This window comes from Sceloporus occidentalis, unplaced genomic scaffold (genome assembly GCF_023333645.1).
Source record: "Sceloporus occidentalis isolate IW3139 unplaced genomic scaffold, rSceOcc1.0.p SCAF_41, whole genome shotgun sequence".
Taxonomy (NCBI): domain Eukaryota; kingdom Metazoa; phylum Chordata; class Lepidosauria; order Squamata; family Phrynosomatidae; genus Sceloporus; species Sceloporus occidentalis.
Genome location: NW_028317021.1, coordinates 3,891,592 through 3,913,544, shown reverse-complemented (window position 1 = coordinate 3,913,544; position 21,953 = coordinate 3,891,592). Strand labels below are relative to the sequence as shown.

The 21,953-nt window shown below is 45.8% G+C and overlaps 1 protein-coding gene across 4 annotated transcripts in view; it reads left to right on the top strand.

Moving 5' to 3' along the window:
• SEPTIN5 (septin 5) overlaps window positions 1-21,953 on the top strand; it is a 57,001-nt gene that overhangs the window by 7,767 nt on the left and 27,281 nt on the right. Inside the window, exon 1 of one of the 4 annotated variants that reach the window (XM_089489953.1) lies at window positions 17,202-17,375. The exons of 1 other annotated variant lie outside the window; for it this stretch is intronic. In XM_089489953.1, coding sequence (XP_089346079.1) covers window positions 17,286-17,375 — 90 coding nt within the window. In that variant the 5' untranslated portion in view covers window positions 17,202-17,285. Of the gene's footprint in view, window positions 1-17,201; window positions 17,518-17,569; window positions 17,977-21,953 lie in introns of those variants that run through there. 2 more of the 4 variants (XM_089489950.1, XM_089489952.1) reach the window with 2 other exon arrangements.

Below are 21,953 nucleotides of genomic sequence, written 5' to 3'. Positions count from 1 at the left end.
GGACTAGACTCTGGAGATCAGGGTTCGATTTCCAGCTCAGCTATGAAACCCACTGGGTGAGTTAGGGCAAGTCACACTCTCTCATAATAATAATAATAATAATAATAATAATAATAATAATAATAATAATAATAGGATTTATTTATATGCTGCCCAATCACTGGGAATCTGGGTGGCTTACAACAGAGGGGATAATACAAGGCAATAGCAATAAACATGAATTAAAAAACAAATGTAACATGGCAATGCATTAAACAATAATGCAGGGGGAGGCCATAGCAAACCCCCTCTGAAGAAATCTTGCCATGATAGGTTTGTCTTGGGGTCGCCATACGTCAGAAATGACTTGAAGGCACACAACATGCGCATAGAGGCAGTTTCAGAGGAAGCGGATGCTTCATAAGACAGCGGAGGCCAGGCCTGCAGTGTATGGCAGCCTGGGCCGGGTGTGGGTCCGAACTATCTTTGCTATAAGGATTAGGGTGTTACAGAAGCATCCCTGATTTGTTTTCCCCCTGCTTTTTCTTTTTGGCTTGTGGAATATTAGAGTGGTGATGTTGTCATCCCTCTCCACTCCTCCTTGGTGTGTGCCAGTCTCTGGGAAAACTCCCAACCTTTGATTCCACGTATAAACACTTTTAAAATCAACAAAGCCCAGTAGGAAAGGATCTCCGAGTTCCTTTTTTCTGGCTTTCTCTTTGAGCTGTTTCTCCTTCTCTCCCTCAGCTGGGGAGGAGGGTGGTGGTGTGAGACTCTGGAAGGGCTGTGCGCCATCTCGATGCTGTGTGCCGGCATTATTTCCAGCCATCCCTCTATTATTTCAAGCCATTCCTCGTTGGCGGCATGTGAAAGCCCGTCCTGTTTTTCAGAAGCTGCAAGCCCTGGCCTTTTTGGACAGCTGCTTGCAGGCTACAGCCAGTACCAGGACTTCAATTATAGGGGGCTCTATTTGAATTGCTAATTGGGCTCCAAACATCTCCCATGGCTACTCCTTTGAGGATAGATGCTTGTCAACCAGTAGGTTGGTAAACAAGGGGCTGCAGATGCAGGTTTTGGGCTGTATCTAGATTGCAAAATGGATGCAGTTTGATGCTGCTTTCACTGCCATGGTCAATGCTGTAGAACTCTGTATAATGGCATTGTCTTAGTGGTTAAGATGCCAGATCTGACTATCGGAAGGTTGGCAGTTCGAGGCCTGAGTGCCGCATGATGGGATGAGTTGTCACTAGTCCCAGCTTCTGCCAGCCCAGCAGTTTGAAAGCATGCAAATGCAAGTAGATAGATAGGTACTTCTTTGGTGGGAAGGTAACAGCATTCGGTGCAGTCATGCTGGCCACATGACCACCGGATTCGTCTTTGGACAATGCTGGCTCTTCGGCTTAGTAATGGAGATGAGCACTGCTCCCTGCAGTCAGTTACTACGAGACATTCATATCAAGGGACTACCTTTACCTTTAGGATAGCATTAGCAACTCCCCTCTGAAGAAACATGCCAAGAAAACCCCTTAGGGTTGCCAAAAGTCAGAAACGACCAGAAGGCACACAACAACAAAGTTCTGGAAGCTATCTTACCTTCACTATCAGAGAGCTCTGGTGCCACAACAAACTACAAATCCCATTGCCACCCCCTTCATTGCCCAGTGCCACTGCTGAGGTCAGAATGAGGCACCCAGCCATGCTATCTGGGCACCTCATTCTGACCTCAGAGCAATTCATGCCCACAGCAGTGGTGCTGGGACCACAAGTGAAGACAGTCGCCGTCACCATTGCAAAGAGGGCTGAAAATACATAGCAAAAGATGAGTTATTTAAACGTGGGTTAGAAGGAGGAAGCCTCGAACTTGTGAAGACAGTCTGCACCCGATTCAGAGTTTCAGCACTGCATTACATAAGCAGGACACAGCATGCTTGGGGAAAATTTTGGGTAAATCACCCATGTAGGCAGGTCATAAGAGGGTGGTAGTGGCAGCAAATGGCATACTCCTGCCAGTCAAAACGTCCTGGTACTTTGACCCTATAAGCCTTGGTTCCACTACACCACTGAGTCTGTGAGCAAGGAGAGGAAAAGAAAATGGAGAGGAGCAGCCTTTCCCAACCTGATGCTTTCGAGATGTTTTGGATGACAACTTTCACCAGTTCCCACCAGTATGCCCTAGCGCCAAACAATGATCTGCACTGTGCTTTTTAAGACCCCAAATTAACGTCATCCTTTAGACATTCCATAAGCTGAGGTGTGGGATTGCATTGAAATCAATCATTTTACAACTCGGGGTGGAAACAGCCAGGCTAGGCTCCAAGAGTATAGCAAAGGGATGTGTGTTTTAAGGCTTGCCGAAATGGCTTGTGTTCAAGGCCCAGCTGTCATGACACAGCTTCCTCTGTTACACAGCCAGGGCAAATTTGGGAATGTTTGTGTTTTTTTTTTACTTGTTAGAGGTGAGGTTGACTATGGCTTGGTTTATTTTGCATCCACATCTGTACGGGATGGTTTAAGACGAGAGAGCACAGCCAGCTGTGTGGTAAGACAGACATCCATGCATCTTGGCGTGCATCTACACTGTAGAAATAATGTAGTTTAACACCACTTTAAGGGCTGTAGCTCCGTCCTGTGGTATGGTTCCAGTCCTCACGGTTCTGAGAGAAGGGCTGATTTAAATCAGAACAGACTGCATCTGCACTGCAGAAATAATGCAGTTTGACACCACTTTTAATTGCCATGGCTCTGTGGTATGGAATTTTGGGAATGGTAGCTTTGTGAGATATTTTGCCACCTTTGTCAGAGAGCTCTGGTGCCAAAGCAAAGTACAGACCCCATAGCATGGAGGCATCACAGTTAACGTGGCGTCGAATTGCATTCATTCTGCAGTGCGGATGCAAGCAAAGTTGCTCCAGTGTCTGGATTTGCTTTGATTGTCATTTACTGTAGCATACCCCACCTCTGTCAAAAACCTCAAGAAAGTTTCCGAACTCTTTAGATGGATGCTCAAGGCTGACACACGACCACCGATGCCTTTCCATTACTCCTTGCTAGCCCGATTCTGTCACTTTAAATTGCATTGTGTGCGCGTGCACTGTGGTTACATGGAGATCTTTTAATGAACCCACACTTGGAGCACACCTGTGGTGTTGACCCCCTAGCAATGTGATGGATTCCAAGTCATCTCCCATGTCGCCCTCCGGGACGGCCTTTTAGCGAAAGACACTCGAATACGTACCCGTTTTCTTCCACTCCATTTCATTCCGTCTCGTGCTGGATGTGACTTGCTTTTGTCTTCTTGAACTGTCGCATGTTTTCGAGTAATGCGCTTTGGCTGTCTTGTCTAATAGGCTCGGGATTCTGCTGATTTCCTGGGCTTTTTGAAAATCCAGTTCAATCATTTCAAAGATGACATTTCTGTCAACTCGGCCGCATCCTCTTGTCCCAGAAAGCTCACACCAAGGTCTGTGTTACATTGTCGCACCAGCTATTAAGGGATTTCCCCACATTTTTCGTAAGCTGCCTTACACCAGGTCCATTTATTTGGCCATTTATCCACAGGCGAGAATTGTGTCGCTGCCCAGATCTTGTTACAACTGCAAATCCCAGCAGTCCTAGCCTGGACAGCCAATGAAGCAAAATACTGGGAGTTGGAATTCAACAGTATCTGGCAACCATGTGATTTACACTCTTTTCCTATCAACGATCGAACATTGGAAATAACTAGTTACTTATAATTCTTTGCCTTATAATGAAAATGTCGGTTTAGTCTCCCTTATCCAGGATTCCAAAATCTTTAATATTCCAAAACTCAAAAACTTTTTTCATGGGTGGTTGAGGCAGTGACACCTTTGCTTTCAGATACACAAACTTTGTTTCATGCACAAAAATGTTGCATAAAAGTACCACCCCACTATTGGCGTAAGGTGTATATGAAACATAAATGCATTTTGGTGTTTTGATTTGTGCCTCATCTCCAAGATAATCTCGCTATTTAGGTATATACATATACAGGTATTTTGAAATCCAAAAAGAAATCCAAATTCCAAAACACTTCTGATCCCAAGCATTTTGGAAAGGGAGACTCATCTTGTATAACCAAGTGACGTTGTGATTCTGAGTGAACATGACAGCTTCACTCCTTGTGCAGTGCAACTGTTAACTCTTGGTTACTTTTATTGTCAATGGGGCATTGCCTCACTATATGGAGGGAACAATGTCACATGGTTCAAGGGAAGGCTTGTTCTATGCCTTGTTGTGGGTGAGGACAAGGTGGACAGAGGAGACTATAGCCAGGGACGTAGCCAGGATTTTAGGAAGGGGGGGTCCAGACTAAGTGCCACCATTATAATGGGGCTTGGGTGCGGTGGCGCAGCAGCACACACCATTCATTTTTCTAATGGAAGGGGGGGTCCAGACCCCTAGAACCTCCCCTTGGCTACGTCCCTGCTGTAGCTCACACCAGAGAGCAGCATCTTATAACATTCAGGGTATTAAAAGAACTAAAAGTATGCATTTTAGTTGCGTTTGAGAACTGGGAAAGTAAAGATGTCATTTAAAATTATTGTAACAGAAGCTAATTACGTTGGGGATCATTGACACTACAGTGGGCCCTCCATATTCACTGGGTTTAGGGGTGAGGGATCCCCATGAAAGTGAAAAATAAAATTAAAAAAACACTTTTTTAAATCTGAGAATACACTTCTCTAGGAATTTCTCAGTCTTCCAGTGCAACTTATGGCCAACATCCAGTGGATATTGACCACAGAATTGCAGTGGAGGACCTACAAATGGCTAGAGAAGTGTTTTCGCTAGGAAACTCTAGGTCCTCCAGTGTGACACTATGGCCAACACCCAGCAGATATTGATACCGCAGAACTGCAGCAGAACTACAAACACAGTAGAGGAACTACAAATAGAGAAGTGTTTTCTCTAGGAATCTTAGGTCCTCCAGTGTGATTCTATGACCAACATTTGGTAGAGTTGTGCTGGAGGACCTAGAGAATCCCAGAGAGAACATAATATTGAATGTGGATATTTTAATGTCTTGTGAGCCACTTTGATTGCCTTGTCACAGAAAAGCAGGATAAAAATAAAAGTTTTATTTATTATTATTATTATATTAATCAAATCTGTGAATACTGTATATACTTGACTATAAGTCGGCCTCATGTGTAAGTTTGAAGGGAGAAGCAGGAAATATAAATATAAATAAAATTATATATATGTGTGTGTGTGTGTGTGTGTGTGTCGAGGTAGGTTTTAGGGCCCAAATTATGGATTTAGATATGACCCGTGGATAAGTCGAGGATAAAATTTAGGGGCACGTGACAAAGGATCTATTGGAAGAAGCAAAGCAAACAATGCCAAGCAACTTACAAAATTCCAGCAGACACCAGGGCATGGTTCGTTTTTTAAAATAAGAGTTAAAGTACAGTACTTACGTTGACCCATGAGTCGACTCACGTTTTTGGGGTCAATTTTTTTTTTTACTAAAATTTCTAGACTTATAGATGGGTATATATACAGTAATCAAATCCTCAAAAGTCAACGCTGCAAATGTGGAGGGCCGAGCGTATAATGACAACCAAATTAAGTCGAAGGCTTTCATGGCTGCCATTCATATTTTTTGTGTGTTTTTCAGGCTGTGTGGCCATATTCTAGAAGGGTTTATTTCTGAGGTTTCTCTGAAAATGCCAGCCACAGATGCTGGTGAAACGTCCGAAACAAACTCTTCTAGAACATGGCCACAGAGCCTGAAAAACCCACAAAAAACTAACTTAGGCGCATTACAGACCGCCCCTTTGGGGCAGCCTGTAGGCGCTCCTTTCCCCGCCGGATTGGGGCCTCAGCTGCCAGAACGGCAGCCTCTGGGGCCCTGATCCGCCGCTTTCCAGGCCGCGGGGAAGCGGCAAAAGGCCGCTTCCCCGCGGCCTGTAAAGGGGTGTCCTTGGGGCTTCATGCCCCAAGGACACCTGACGGCGGCGGGGAGGAGTAGAAAGGGGCTGCTCGGCCCTTTTCTTCCTTGTGTCGCTGGTGCAGCTGTCTAAAGGCTACGCCAGCGACGCAAATCGCGAAAGGAACTCCTTCTAGCGCCGCAAAAAGGGTGCTCTATGCGCCCTCACGCGGTGCAAAGACATCACGTCTGTGCCGCCCCGTTTGGAGGCGGCGCATTTGTGATGTCGTAATGGCGGCCCCCATGTGGAATGGGTGTTGCCATTTTGTACGTCCTGGGGACGTATTAGGGTTAGGTGCGTGCGTATGGCACGCACTTTCCCTAATCCTAGTACGTCCCCAGGGCATACTTTACGCCCGTCTGTAACGGGCCTAAATTACTTTATCAAGTTACTTTCCAAGCTCTGAGGAAGCAGCATAGGAGGTTTCCTTAGACCAGACCAAAGCATTTATCCCAGCCCTGTTTTGTCTGCTCAGTGCTGGGGCTGAGAAGGGATTTTCTCATTCCCAGATCCTTTCAGCTTGAGATACCAGGGACAGAACCTTAGACCTTCTGTATGCAATGTATGCATGCTACCATAGAGTTACAGCTTGTCCTCTAGGATTTTTTAAAAAATATTTAAGAATTTGTTGCTTGTGACTTGAGTTATTTGTAAGCTGCCTTGGAAGGATTTGCATTATTAAAGAATTTTTCACATCCTCTTACAAAGCAGCTGACTTAAGGCATCTCATCCTCGGAATGATGATTGCTATGCTCAGGATTTTTCTTCTTCCTCTGGGCTGGAGAGCAGTCACTGTAGGAAAAAAGTCTTGGGTTCATAACAGGAGGAGATACTTTAAGCAGAAGACATTCATCTTCTGCACCAGGAGGTTCTGAATTTTCTTGGCATTGCTAGACCATAAGGAAATGGTTATAGGAGGCAAACCTAGCGAGGTTCTGAATGATCTCTTTCTCCCTTGGCCTGCAAAAATGGTTACGAGGAGCACTCTGCCCTGAGGCCTTTGAATGTGCCAGGAGCAAAGGTGTGTGTGTTTGTGTGTTTTGTACCTTTCCCATTGATCTGCTGACAGATCATTTCATTTGCCATGCCCTGGTAGACCTGCTAACGGAAATTTGGCTGCTGGAGGGTGCAAGCAAATATATGAGGGCCAGCTCATATTTTATTTTTTGGGGTGGTGGAATTGGAAGATGTGCACGGGCATGTAGGAGAAATGGAAGAAGATATGGGTTGAAGCGGCAGAATCAGAACTTAGAGAAAATGACATGTCGTAGGAGGAGGAGAAGGATCATGCTCTTAGTTTATAAAATGCCGCATGAAGCCGAGGCGCGAGCATTCTGTACGTATCACACAAAGATGGAAAGACCTATATACCAACTTTCCCCCATCTGCTGCCTTACAGAGGTTTAGATTACAATTCCCATAATTCTTGATCCAGGTGTCTATGGATTCCATCATCTACGCCTTGAAAATATCCAAAAATATATAAATTCCAAAAAGCAACCCTTGATTTTTTTCCATGTATATAAAGGACACTATTTTACTACCCCATTGTATATAATGGGACTTGACCATCTGCGGATTTGGATATCTACAGGAAATCCTGGAACCAAACCCAAGGGCCCCGCTGTACATAATGAGATATCTTGGAAGGTAATTTTATACACAATATCTGTAATAATGCTATACGTGAAACAAAGTTTGTGTACATTGAACGATCAGAGGTGTCACTATCTCGGCCATCCACATGGATAATTCTGGCTTATGGAATATTTCGGAATTCCGGATAAGGGAGACTCAACCTGTATGCATAATGTTCTACAATGTAGATTGTGATATAGAAAGATGAGGGGTATTGGTGCTTGGAGAAACCACAATAGCAGCCTTGTGGGATCTGTTTTCCTCACTGACTGTTTGTAGGGGTGAGGCAGAAAAAACAAAGTGAATGGAATGGAGTGTCCTGGAAAAGGGCATGGCTGGTTCGAAACCTGAACAGAGAACTGGCTGGACTGGCAGATTTATTTATTGTTTTGCACTTGCAAGCGAGTAATTTTTATGCCCAAGGGAGGTGTATGCAACCTTGAGAAGTCAGTGATTCACTTGGTGACTCAAAGGCAAATGAGGCTATGGTGAGATCATCCTCAATTCCCTTTTGCCATAGTAAAGGTATATTACAATGATGTAGTTACTTTTTAGTTACTTGCATAGTTACGGCGGTGTGGCTGGGTTAAGTGATCGAGGAGGAATATCCCTCCGTTGAAGTTCTGGTTTGTACTGTGCCTCATATTTTGTACCAGTGGTTTGAAACATGCAGGTATTTTTTTAAAAGTAACTTATTTTAGTTACGTTTTGAGCAACATGACAGGAAAGCGTTATGTTAAACTATTTTTGTGATCGTAGCAGCTGCTTACTTTTTTGATACCTGGAACTAAACAGGATGGTATCCTTATATCCTTGTTCAGGCCAGCGATTCTAAGCACGTGGGTCATTTTGTAATTGAAAATTTGAAATCTAGATGCTGCTTCGCTGGAAGAGGAACCAATTCTTGAGAGGAGAGAACTTGCACAAGAGTGAACCAAACTGACTTGAGGAAGAGACGTCTTAGCAGGATTGTGAAAGCCAAGAAAGAAAGAAAGAAAGAATAGCATGACCTGACTCTACCTTACTGGAGCTGATAGAGGGAGAAACTTGGTCTGGTTTAAAAGAAAAAGGTCAGGGCTTGGAAAAAGTGGATTTTGGATTACAACTCCCAGAATCCTGGCTGGGGGGTGCTGGGAGTTGTAATCCAAAAATAACTTTTCCAAGCTTGGTAAACTTTATCCCTGTCTCTTTCTCTCCATGATGACTCTTTGATGACATTTGGAGCTCGCCACAGCTTCAAAATGATGATGATGATGATGATGATGATGATCATCATCATCATCATCATCATCATCATCATCATCATCCACCTGTGAGGATCTCTGATCTTGTGACTCTTCTACGTCTTGTCTGTTTTGGTCCTTGTAGTGTCTTCGGTCTGGTCAATGCTAGCAATCAAGCAGAACTGGTGTGGCTGCCAAGCTCACGCCGCCCCCACGGAAACAGGCAGTACTAGGTTGGCATGGAGGCAATGCTACAAAGGTGGCTGGCACCCTCCTCCCATAAGCCTTCAAAGGACCCTTTCAGTCTGGCTCCCTGTAGGGCTTCTGGGGTCACTGGTGGAAAGAGTGAGGAAGAGATACTGTGTGGCTGTAACCCCCAGCAGCCAAAACATCATTTTTGACCGTGTTCACATGCAAGGGAAGAAATGTTCCTGCCCTGTTTCCACATTACCTGTGTAGGCAATGCACGGGGCCCAAACGGGTGGCACATGGGCCCATTCCATGCTCCAGGGCAATTCACTGGAGTAAAAAGAGTCTCCTTTTGCTCTGAAATGGGCCAGAAACTCCAACGAAACCCTGGGTGTGTGGACTGCACTAGGGATGAGAGGAGGAGTGTCAGCATGTGGGTAAGCTTTTGAGCATTTCCCATCCAGAATTTCTGCCATAGCATTTTCGCTTGCAAGTTTTTGCAGCTCTTCCGGTGCCATTCCTTTGGCAGCTGTGCAAATTGGGTGCACAAGCCCACATTGGCACAGTTATACCATCAGTACAGTGCATTGGAGAGCCAGCGTGGTGTAGAGGTCTGAGCGTGGAACCAAGACTCTGGAGACCAAGGTTCGAATCCCAGCTCGGCAATGGTTTTACTGTGTTTTTGTTCTGTAAGTCACCTTGAGTCTCTCTCTTGAGGACAAAGTGGGATCTCAAGAAAGACTGACACATTTTTTCATGCTGACTGGGGCTGATGCTAATTATAGTTGAAAACATCTGGAGGGCTCCAGGGTGGCGAAACCACAGCAGGGATCGAACCTAGAAACCTTTGTGGGAGAGAGCCAGTGTGGTGTAGGGGTTTGAATGTTGGACTATGACTCTGGAGACCCGGATTTGATTCCCTGCTTGGCTGAGAAAACCCATTGGGTGACCTTTAGTGAGTCACACACTCTCAGCCTCAGAAGACTCCATGATAAATGGACCTTAGGGATGCATAAGTCGGAAATGACGTGAAGGAGCACAACAGCAGCAACAACAACCCTTTGAGTGCCAAGCATATGATTTGCCACTGAATAATAATAATAATAATAATAATAGTAATAATAATTCTTATTATTCTCTGTACACTGAGGCCTTAAAGAACTTCAAATACAACTGACTTCCTTCAGTGTGGAGGACCTCACGTGAATAGTTCAGATGGCTGGCTGCTTGTTTGGGTCCCATAATTTACCCATTCATAAAACAGAAAACTCCCTCAATGGGTCTGCACTCCAACTTGTCAAACTGGAGACAAAGCACCTCCAGGCGCCTTTGATTTCACTCCGTCAAGGATTGGAGACCAAAGGACAGCGTTTTTGTTCTGGTGCCACCGTGGGCATGAAAGGAGGATCCTCATTTTTGAGATGGGCCCGGTTCCTGGGGTTTGTGTCCTTTGTCTCACTGGCCTACTTTGATATTGCTGGCCCCGAACATAATGTTTGTCGCTTCAAGCCGAAATTTGTTCCTGTAGAGGTTAAGGACAGCCTCGGTTGACTGGAGGCCAAGCCTTGTGGTGTCCTTGACAAATGCTGAATGAAGAAAAGCAGCCTCGTTCTGCATCTCCAGAGGGAAACCAGGATGGAGGGCTTGCCATAGGGCACCCGCTGTGTCTTTGGGAAGATGGCTGCTGAGCTTGGCACTCAAGTAAAAAAACGAAAGGGATGTTGATTCTGATTTATTGTTTGCATTTATACCTCACTTTGGCTCAAGAGGGTGTATGTATGTCCCTTCTCCATTTTGTCTTTGCAAGATTCACAGTTGCACAGTGAGCTTCATGGCTTGGGAGGATGAGAAACCGGATCCTCCAAGAGTCATTTGAACATGTTGCTTCAGAGCTGGCTGGATTGGCACTTAGAATCATAGAATCATAGAGGTGGAAGAGATGCCAAGGGCCATCCAGTCCAACCCCATTCTGCCATGCAGGAACTCACAATCAAAGCATCCCTGACAGATGGCCATGTAGCCTCTGCTTAAAGACTTCCAAAGAAGAAACTCTTTGGACACGCTCCAGCTGGTCAACATCCTTTTTGAATTGTGGTGCTCAGAACTGGACACATTATTCCTGAATCCTTGAATCCTGGGACAGTGATTGTCAACCTTTGGTCTTTCAGACCACTTGGACTTCAGCGCCCAGAATCCCCAGCCAGTATGGCTAATGGTCAAGGATTCTGGGGACTCAAAGTCCAAAACATGTGGCGAGCCAAAGGCTGAGAGCCACTCCTTAGCATCCTCTGGCCTTCGGCAGAGGGATGAGACTGGAGAAATCATGAGGAATGGCTGTTTCTGTATTTTATCTGATGGTAGAGCTAGCCCTGCGAGATTGCAGCTGTAGCCAGAGAAACAGGCAATGCAATCTGGTCTCATTCATCCTGCTCTACCGAGAAGTTGATTTAATTGGAAGCAAGCGGCAAAAAAATAATTGTTGAGCCCTGTGATTTTCAACCCTCCTTCCCCTTTCTGTATTGCATAGCATAAAACTCAGACCGCTTCTTGGTGGTGCACACTGAAGCAGAAAAGGAAACGAGGAATAGTTATTTATTTAAGAATTACAGAAGGTTGCAGAGGATGTGCAAGAAGGGAAATGCTGGCCTAGCTAAGGCTGCCAGCATCATAGGCAACCGAAGGGAGAAGGATGCAATCTCTCTCGCAGTCTAGGGCATCCCTCTAGTGGAGTGACAGAATTGTGCAAAAATAATGGGCCGTTTTTTAAAAATCCCTTTTGCCTTTTGGTTGGGGCCTGGTTGTTCCTTTCTTCTTGTCATGTCCTGGGATGTGAAGCCCTCGAAGCGCCCAGCAACTGCATTTTGGAAATTTGAAAAGCTGAACATTTGGCCAAGTTGGTCACTGGCAGTCGAGGTGTACCGCGGTTGTTGTTGTCTCATTTCCTCTGTCGTCCTCAATTTCCTTCTCAAGAGATAATGTTGCAATATAGCACACATGGGTAATACAGTATAATATGAAGAATGATAAATAAGGCTTGTCTTGAGTGAGAACTGGAGATGACTCCTGTCCCTTTAATGGTTGTGTAGGAGAAGGAATGTCAGCAGATGTTGCCTGGTACCTGGTTGTTTGACAAGCAGTACCTACATATATTAATACTATGTCCCAACTCAGCCATGACACACACTGGGTGACCTTAGGCAAATCCCACTCTCTCAGCCTTAGAGAATGGCAAGGGCAACCCCCTTCTGAGGAAACTTGCCAAGAAAAACCCCTTAGGGTCACCATAAGTTGGAAATGACTTGAAGGCACACAACAACCCCGCAACTGCACATACAACACAAGGAATCGTCTCAAAGAGTTTGACTGATTTTTGTTTTGGTAGGTAGGCTTATTGATTTTACCCATCAATATTAACTGACCGCTTCAAAGATTTGAAAGATCTATATCACCTCCCATAGCCTTCTAGGTAAGGATTGCAAATTGCATTTTTCGGATCCTGTTGCATTCTATGCCACTTCCACAACTGTATATGTATGTCTTATATGTGCAGTATACATATACTGCAGGTGCAGTGGTTAAATGCCAGTAGGGTAGCCACAAGGTTGTGAGTTCGATCCCAGGCAGGTCTCCAAGGTCCACTCAGCTTTCCTTTCGTAGGTCAGTAAAATGCATACCCAGCTTGTTGGGGGCAATTGGCATACAGATTGTAAACCAGTTAGAGAATGCTGAGTTCACTGATAAGTGGTATAGAAATGTACTTGCTATTTCTATTGCTATTATAACCTAGCTACTCAGGGAGCAAAAATGAAATTTGCTGTACTTCAAACAAACTGGTTGTGTGAATCCAGCATTACAAGACAGCTCACAACAATATTGTTGGGGAAATGCTTTCTCCCAGCTCCTGTGAGGACTGCAGCTAAACTCAAAGGGAAGATGCTAGCTTGGGATGCAGGTGGGTGAGTGGCGTGGCAACAGCAAGTGAGGTGATGGTTCCTGCTCATGGAAAAGTCCCAGTGTGTAAGAGGGGAAGCTTGCCAAATGGAGGTTGAAATCAGGAACTCCCTGCAATCTCTGAAGTTGCAGCAGCAGATGCACTGTGTCTGTCTGTCTGTCTGCATAAAGGTAAAGGTTAAGGTAGTCCCTTGCCATGAATGTCTAGCTGTAACCGACTGTAGGGAGTGGTGCTGACCTCCATTTCTAAGCTGAAAAGCCAGTGTTGTCCAAGGACTCCTCTGGTGGTCATGTGGCCAGCATGACTGTACTGAACGCTGTTACCTTCCCATTTAAGTTGTACCTATCTATCTACTTGCATTTGCATCTTTCGAACTCCTAGGTTGGCAGAAGCTGGGACTAGTGACAGGAGCTCACCCCATTGTGCAGCACTGGGCCTCCAGCTGCCAACCTTCTGATCTTCCGCATCCCACATCTGTCTGCATAGATATATGGCGCAGGCACATTTTATGTGGCTTCCAGCTTATGCGTAAGCCGCACGGGAGAAAAACAATGGTGTGCGCACCCATGGCGAGCCACGCCGCCACATGTACGCGCCCCATTATTTCCTATGGGGTTCAAGCATAGGCAGATTTTTCCTTGTGCAGGGGGATCTGAAATGGATCCTCCGCGTAAGGGGAAGGCCCACTGTATAACCTAGTTCAGTGGTTCTCAACGTTTGGTCCTCCAGATGCTTTGAACTTCAAATCCCAGAATGTCTGACTGCTGGTTATTCTCTCTGATATTTTGGGGAGTTGGTTCCAAATATTTGGGAGGCTGAAGGCTGGAAAACGCTGGCTTTGTTCAGAGGTGAGCTGACACTAAAGATGCTGAAGTTCGAGCAGCGATTCCCAGTCTTTGGCCCACCAGATGTTTTGGATTTTAAAGCTGCCAATTGGGCATGCTGTGTGAAGTTTCGAAGCACTGAAGGCCAAAACTTTAAGCAGAGGCTGGATGACCATCTGTCGGGGATGCTTTGATTGAGAGTTCCTGCTTGGCAGCGGGTTGGACTGGATGGCCCTTGGGGTCTCTTCCAACTCTATGATTCTATGAAAACTCCTGGTGAAGCAAAGGCTGAGAACCACTGGCTTAGAGCATCCATAAAGGCAGACTCCTTCATGGTACAGTGCAGCCAAATCCAGCTTTTTAGTTTTTCAGACGCGCATAGGGAGCAGAAACGAAAATGGTTGTACTCCAAGCAAACTGGTGTAGTGTGAATCAGGCGAGGGTAATTATGTGATGCAACAGCTGTCATGGAAAAGGAAATTTCTGGCGCTTGGAGCATTTCCCAGCTCCCCACTCCTTCCTACTCCTAAACAGCAGCTTGAGTTCTATAAAAAAGGTCTATTTTTAACTGTTCTGATGATGTGTTGTCAGGAAAGACAGTTTTGCTGGCGTTGGGGCTTTCTGTTCTTTCCGATCCCATCAACACTTTTTTCACGCGGGTCTTATGAAATCCGGTTTGCAGGCTGTGTTTTCCCATATGCTGGGAATAATCCTTCTAATCGCAAACCCAGGTGGTATAAGCTGATGGGACGTGGAATGATGAAAGGCAAAGAATATTATATATGTGTGTATATGTGTGTGTGTGTGTGTGTGAGAGAGAAGTAGGTAGTGGCATGCTTAGAGAAATGTCAAAGGGCTCAAACAGACAAGCCAAAATAAAATTGCTTTGAGTCACTTTGGAGGGATGCTGTTTAAATGACACATGCATCTTAAGACACCAGAAACTTCACCAAAGCTGTGCTCCAGTCCTTAGGACTGGAGTGTGGCTTTGGTGCTGCTTCGGGCCTCTTTGGACACATGAATCATTTAAATAGCATATCTCCAAAGTGACCCAAAGCAGCTTTATTTTGGCCTGTCTGTTCAGGCCCTACGTTTGCAGAAGTACAAAAAGCAAAAGCCTGACCCGATCAAAGCCCAAGGCAAATAGAACCGACTCAGTCATTATGCTTTAAATATCTGAAAATATGGAAGAGGGAGCAAGCTTGTTTTCTGCTGCTCCAGAGACCAGGACATGGAACAATGGATTCGAGTTACAGGAAAAGTGATTCCACCTAAACATTAGAAAGAAATTCTCACGGGTAAGAGCTGTTCAACAATGGAAGATGCAGTCTTGGAGAGTGGTGGAGTCTCCTTCTTTGGAGGTTTTTAAACAGAGGCCGGATGGCCATCTGTCGGAGGGCTTTGATTGTGTTTTCCTTCGTGGCAGAATGAGGTTGGATTGGATGACCTTTAGGGTCTCTTCCAACTCTAGGATTTTATGAACACCAACTTCCTGGGACAGGAAACCTTTTCCGGCCTCCCTTCACCATTGACCTACAGAATCCAAAGCAGAGAGATGCTGGTAGAATTTTATGCTCCACCAAGTTAAAAAAAAAAAGAGGATCTTGTTCTCTGTTAATAATTCTTCAAGGTGCAACAGCCCTCTTTGTAGTTTCAGCACAACAGAACAACGTAGGCAGACACTTGGAAACAGGGCTAATGGCTTTACAACTCTGAAGATAAATCAGAGGGATAAAGGGCTGGCTGAGCAGATGTTTGTCTCCAATGACAGATGCTTATCAAGCAATCGCCTAAATCCTATTTGGGCCTGACTAGAGTAGATCCATTGAATTCGTAGGATTTACTCAGTATTTGAGACTTGATTCGGTGGGCTTGCATCCCACTTCTAACTACAGATGTAGAATTCCCAGAAACGTTGAAGCCATGGGAGAAGAGGGTGTTTAAAGCCATGGGAAAGATGTTAACATTTTTTACACGTTGCAAAACTCTTTGGTGCTTGAGGAACATTAACTGTATTCTTTACCTAATATAATACACTTCTACAACACCAGAGCTGTTTTGGATTTTGGATTTGTCCAGATTTGGGAATGTTTGTGTATACATAATGAGATATCTTGGGGATGGGACCCTAGTCTAAACAGGACTTGACTTGGTTATTGAAAATACAGTGCAAATGTATTTTAAAAACTGTCTGGGATCCAGTCCACACTGCAGAAAGAATCCACTTTCACTGCCCTGGTTCATTGCTAGGGAATCCTGGGAATTGTAGTTTATTGTGGCACCAGATCTCTCTGACAGAGAAGGTTCAATGTCGCACAATACCACAGCTCCCAGAATCCCCTAGCATTGAGCCAGGGCCGTTAAAACGGTCTCAAATTGGATGATTTCTGCAGTGTGTTTTGGACCAGAGCCTTGTAGGTTTATAACCTAATGTGATTCTTGCGCTGGGCAGCGTTAGGTCTAATGTATCTCCTTTTTTGTAAATAGAAATACGCACAACACACAGGATTGTGTGTTCCTGCATGGCAGGGGGTTGGACTGCAAGGCCCTTGGTGGTCTCTTCCAATGCTATATGCTTCCGTGACAGTTTGCATGCGTCTCTCTGTGTGTGCATCTTGCAAGGCACTCTTCGTGACAATTCTATCAGGCAGTTTAGCTTGGGATAACTGTAAGTCACTTGGCTAAGTTTTGTGGGCGCATTTATTCATTTTAGGAAGGGTTTGGCCGGAGTGAGGAGACAAAGGGATCCCAACTGCCATTGTTGTGCTGGGTGCATTGGGTAGACTTTTGTAGCTTCGGACCATTTTTTTCAGCTGAAAACATAAAACTGGGGGGGGGGGGCTTTGGGATCAGCAAAACAGGCTGGCACCTGGTCCATTGGCCACACTTTCTCTACCCTGATCTAAAAAGATGTTGTAAGAAAGGGCTGAGGAGGGAGGGGAACAGAAAGTTTGGACAGAGACTTGAACCCAGTGGTTGGGTAATTTTAGACCCTGGATTTCACGGCCTTCCAGGAAACCGCCTGTGTCACCATGGGTGTTGCTTCACTTCACATTTTGCAAGTCAAAATGGTCTCATTGTAGCCGCCTCTGCTCATGGTGCTGAATGGCCCTCTGCAATCCTGGTGCCAGTGTTGGTACCCCAGGCCTCTCACACTCTCTTGCGGGTACATCCCAGAGACTCAGTCTAGTATTGTGCTGCCATTGTGAGCTGGGCGGGGGGAAAGCGTGCCACCCTCCAAGGGTCACTCTCCTGCAGTTGTCTTGCTTGTCTGTGTTTTTTCCTGCTCCACCCGCCTGGTGTGCAAGAGGAGGACAGGAAATTCTAGCCAGCTGGCTGTTGTCGGAGTGCTTTGCCTTGCAGAAAAGGCCCAGGCTCTCTCTCTCTCTCTGTGTGCAGTGTGTGCATGTGTGGGCGGGAGTAGCTGCCTTATGGATTTAGTCAAAGCTGGGAGGGACCGCATGGGTTGGGCTTTCTCTTTATTTTGGCCCATGGTGACACCCGGTCTTGCCTGCCGTTGGTTATTATGGATTCAATCATTATTCAGGAGCGATTAGTAGAGAGGCTGCTTTCGCCAAGGACTCAGAACCAGCGAAGTCATTCAGCCAAGCTGAAGGTACAAGGGTATATTTATAGTCCTAGCTGAGCCAGAGAGCAGGAGGCTGGGCAGGGGGGAGGAAAAATCCAGAATGGTGCCCGAGGAGAAGCATTTAGCCCAAGAAGAGGCTCTCAAAGGGCAAGACGGCAGGACCAAGCCGGTAAGGAGGGACCAAAAACAAAAAGAGCTGAGGGCCGGGGATTTGTGGAAGGAATGGGCTGGGTGTGTGTGCATATATGTGCGTCTGTGCAGCAGCAGCAGCAGCCGTAGCCCAGGCACCAATGAGATGGTGATGGGTTATAAAAGGCAAGCCATGAAATGCCAGCCTATTTCTGCGTCCTCCCGCCAACCAATGCTTTCCCTTGCATGCTCAGAGTGGGCTAAGGTGGAAGAAGTCACATCAGAGCCTGGGCACCCAGGATGGAGAGCCATGTGCTAGGATGGAGAGCCCGGCTTGCTTTTGAGGTTCCATGTTTGGAAACATACCCCTTCCCTGGCCATTGAGTGTCTGGGGGTGTGTGGGGTGTTCCTGGCTTGCCTCAGGTTGTCTCCTGCCACCGTGGGGTATCTGAGCCTCCCTGGTGGCCTGTTTTGGATCATTGGCACAGGTGTGAGAATGGTAAGTGTGTTTTTTGTGCCGATATGCATGCATAGGGAGCTGGGGTTGTGATTGTGGCTTTCGCACTCAGAGATCTGTGTCTCTGTACAGATCTCTGTTTGTGTTGTTCCCGGTGGGAAATCCAGGCTGTTTTGTGTTCCTTGACAGGCTGACACCAGGATGGGAGATTCACATCTTTTGTTCTGCTTGCTTTGCAATGGGGAATTGGACAAAAGAGGGTCTACCTGTCATGGACTGTATTTTGTTGTAGTCTGGCTTTTCTTTTGCATGTGAAAAATGGAGGCGAGGCATGATTCAGGACTGGCGATGACAAATCCCCTGTCAAAAAAAGAAGAGAAAGCAAAAAGTGCCTAGGATTTGTATTATGTGTCTCGAGAAGGCTTCTTGTCTTGTGCATTACCTGGAGCATAAAGCTTTTGTAGAAAAGAGAAGGGGGAAGCACGACAAAGGCAATAAAGGGCCATCAAACCCTGCTGAATTCAAGCACAGATTGGTAGCATCCCAATGAAAGCCCAACCCTTCCCTGTTGTTTGCTGTCCAATGCCATATGGCTAACATAGTGATGGCTGCCAACCTGAAGGGCTTTCAACAAGGACTGGATAAATTCATAGAGGTGGGAGCCATCCGTGGCTGCTTATCAGGATGCCTGCTTCACATCAGAGGTAGTATGTATCTATGTATCCATTGCTGGGGATGGGAAGACAAGAGTGCCGTTTCACATGGGCATCTGGTAGGCCACTGGCAAGCTTCCTGTAGGCATCTTGTTGGTTGCTGTGAATGGCAAGTTGGACTGGCTAGGCCTTGGGTCAGATCCAACAGAGCTCTTGAATGTCTAGATTGCTGTATAAAGAGGCATCCTTATTTCCATGCTACAGTGGTGGAGCAGGAAACAGCGACATAGTATGAAAGATGAGTGGTGCCTTGGTTTCCCCAAGCAAATTTTATGGTGGGGAAGAATCATAAAATCACAGGATCATAGTGTTGGAAGAGACTCCAAGGGCAATCCCTTGTGCCATGCAGGAAGGCACAATCAAAATACACACACACACACACACACACACACACGCACGCACACACGCCAGATGGCCACCTGGCCTCTGTTTAGAAGGAGACTCCACCACACTCTGAGGGTGTGCAAATGAATGCAAAGGGGGAGGATTTTTGAATCATAATGACACTCTTTTTTGCCCATTATAGATGTGCAAGCTAGCCTTCCACACTACTTTCCCTAACAAATGGGCTGGGCTACAATCCCCATCATCCACAGCCAGCTCTAACCCATCTGGAGGGTGCTGGGGTGCAGAAAATGAAGGCAGTACTTTCATATGTCTACAGTAGAAAGGGAATGCAGGGACAGGTCCCCAGTCCCCTGGTGTCCACATATTCAGTATGGATGTCTAGAGAGTGCCTATCCATGCAATCCTCCGGTTGCCATGATCAGCAGCTTGGGTTAGGGGTGTCCCTTTGCTGAGATGCGCACTGATTTTATTTAGGTATCAACAGTCCCCCCATTTTTTCAGTTGAAGAAAGTCCTCCATCCTAAATGGAACATATTGTCACTTCCAATTGCCCCAAATGGCAGCCACACTGACATGCTGTGGCTCTCCAGAACTTCAGAGGAGCCAGGGCAACGTAGCTGTCAGGGTTCCAGAGTGTGCTTACAGCTAGTATCAGGTGGCCAAAGTACCTTGGTGCATGGATGATCTTGGCAATGTATATTACAGGGTTAGGTATCTTGTGGACCTCCAGATATTGTTGGGCGTCATCTTTCATGTTATCATTGGTTACGGCTGATGGAAGCTGCAGTCCAACACATCTGGAGGGAGACAGGTTGTCTAGTGCTGGATGACAACAACCTTGCTTAGTAGGCCAATATTGTTGAATAAATTGCAGATCATCTGAGAGTCAAACCAAAAGATTTCCTAAGAGCACTATCTGAATTCAGGCGGCTGTGGTGACATTTGAACCCAGGGCTTCCTACCTCCCTTTTAGCTTTCATACATCAATGGTAGAGCAGCCTGGTGTCTTTAGTTGCTTCAGACTGCAACGCCAGTCAGCCCCATCAGCATGGCTTGGGTCCAAGGATTCCACATGAATCTGCCTAATCCTCTTTTAAAGCCATTTGTCTTGGTGGCTATCATTGTAAGCTAGGTGTTCCCAGCTGTGGATCCCTAGATGTTGTTGGACCAGAATCCCCAGCAAATTGAAAGAAATAGCTATAAGTGAGCATGACTCAAATGCTGAATTGAAAATAAGCTCTATCCTGCATGAGCACCATACTTAATGCATATTAAGCACATATCTGTGTGTGTGTACACATATATGTATATACACACACACATATATATTGTGTTTTGCTTTGGTTGTGGTGTGCTTTTCAGCTGCTTCTCCCCTCCCTAAAATATGCTTCTTTCCTCACAAAGTACCATCACCTGCACTCTCCCTTTCTCTTTTCTCGCTCAAGCTTTCTCTCTGTTTGTGTATGTGATGTGAGCATGAATTTGGGCATGCTGCGCATGTGTGGAGGAGAACGCAGCAACTGACCTGAATGAAAAAGAGGGAAGATGGCAGAAGCAAAGCATGATGTAGGATTCCATGTGGGAAGGATGCCCCTGGGTGCATTTTGAGGCCTGGAGCTGCTTGTTGGGAGGACTGAGATGCAGGTGGGGAGGGAGAAATACCCAATCAGAATATAAAGTGTGTGCTCTTCTTCCAGAACTGTTTGTGAAAACAGAGGAGGTTCACAAATAGGTATAGAGATCAATGAGATGACAGCTCCTGCCTATGGTTCCACTTTTGCTCAGTCACAATCCTGGATTCACAGTCTGGGAACGTATCCACATTTGTGGCTCAGCAAGAACTGAAATTCGTGGGATTGCATTTCTGATGGTCATCAGATGAGTCATCTCAAACGTTCGGGGGGAAAAATGTTTTTGCAAATAGCTCTGCAGGAATATTGTGAAGCTCATTTCCAGTAGAGTGGGGGAAGGATCTTGGTAGACAGAGCTCAATATTATGCATATTTATTCAGGAGAAAGGTCCTAGCCACTAGCTTTCAGGCAGAGAACAGAACTAACTTCTGTATATGCCTTGTTGTTGAGGTGTGCATTCAAGTCATTTCCAGTTTACAGCGGTCCTAAAAACCACAGGATTTTCTTGGCAAGATTTGTTCAGAGGGGTTTTTGCTATTGCCTTCCTATGAGGCTGAGAGAGAGTGGCTTGCCCAAGATCACTCAGTATGTTTCCATGGCCAAGTCATAGTCCAATGCTCAAACCATTACACCATGCTTGCCTACTCAGGTGTAAACTACATACAAACAGCTTCCAAGTCTGCAGACCAGAGAATAATTCTGTACATGAAGTCATCCTTTGGTGTTGACTCCAGACTCCATTGCTTCTCTCTCTTAGGATACGACTGAGCCCTGAAAAATGAATGGGTAGAGATTTCAAGGGAACTGAGGATGGCGAAGGTTGAGCAGTAGTGTACAATGGGTACTCACAGAACTGGACAAAGCCTTGTAGGCCAGTTGCCTACTTGCTGCAGGAAATTTAGCGCCAGAGCATCCTCAAAGGGATGGCATTCCAACTTTTGCTCCAAAACATCCGCTCACCTCTTTCCAGCTCTCTAGGGCTGATAGCCAGCAGGGTGAAAATAAAATAAAAAATAAATAAAAATAAAATGAAAGTGGTTTGAGTGTTGGACTATGACTCTGGAGATACGGGTTTGATTCCTAGCTCGGCCTTAAAACCCACTGGGCAACTTTGGGTAAGTCACACGCTCTTAGCCTCAGGGGAAGGCCATGGCAAACCTCCTCTGAACAACTCTGGCCAAGAAAACCCCATGATAGCCTTAGGGTTGCCATAAGTCGGAAACGACTTGAAGGCACACAACAACAACAACTAGGGCTGCATCTGTACTGCAGGAATAAAGCAGTTTGACATGGCTTTAACTGCCAGGGCTCGATGCAATGGAATGT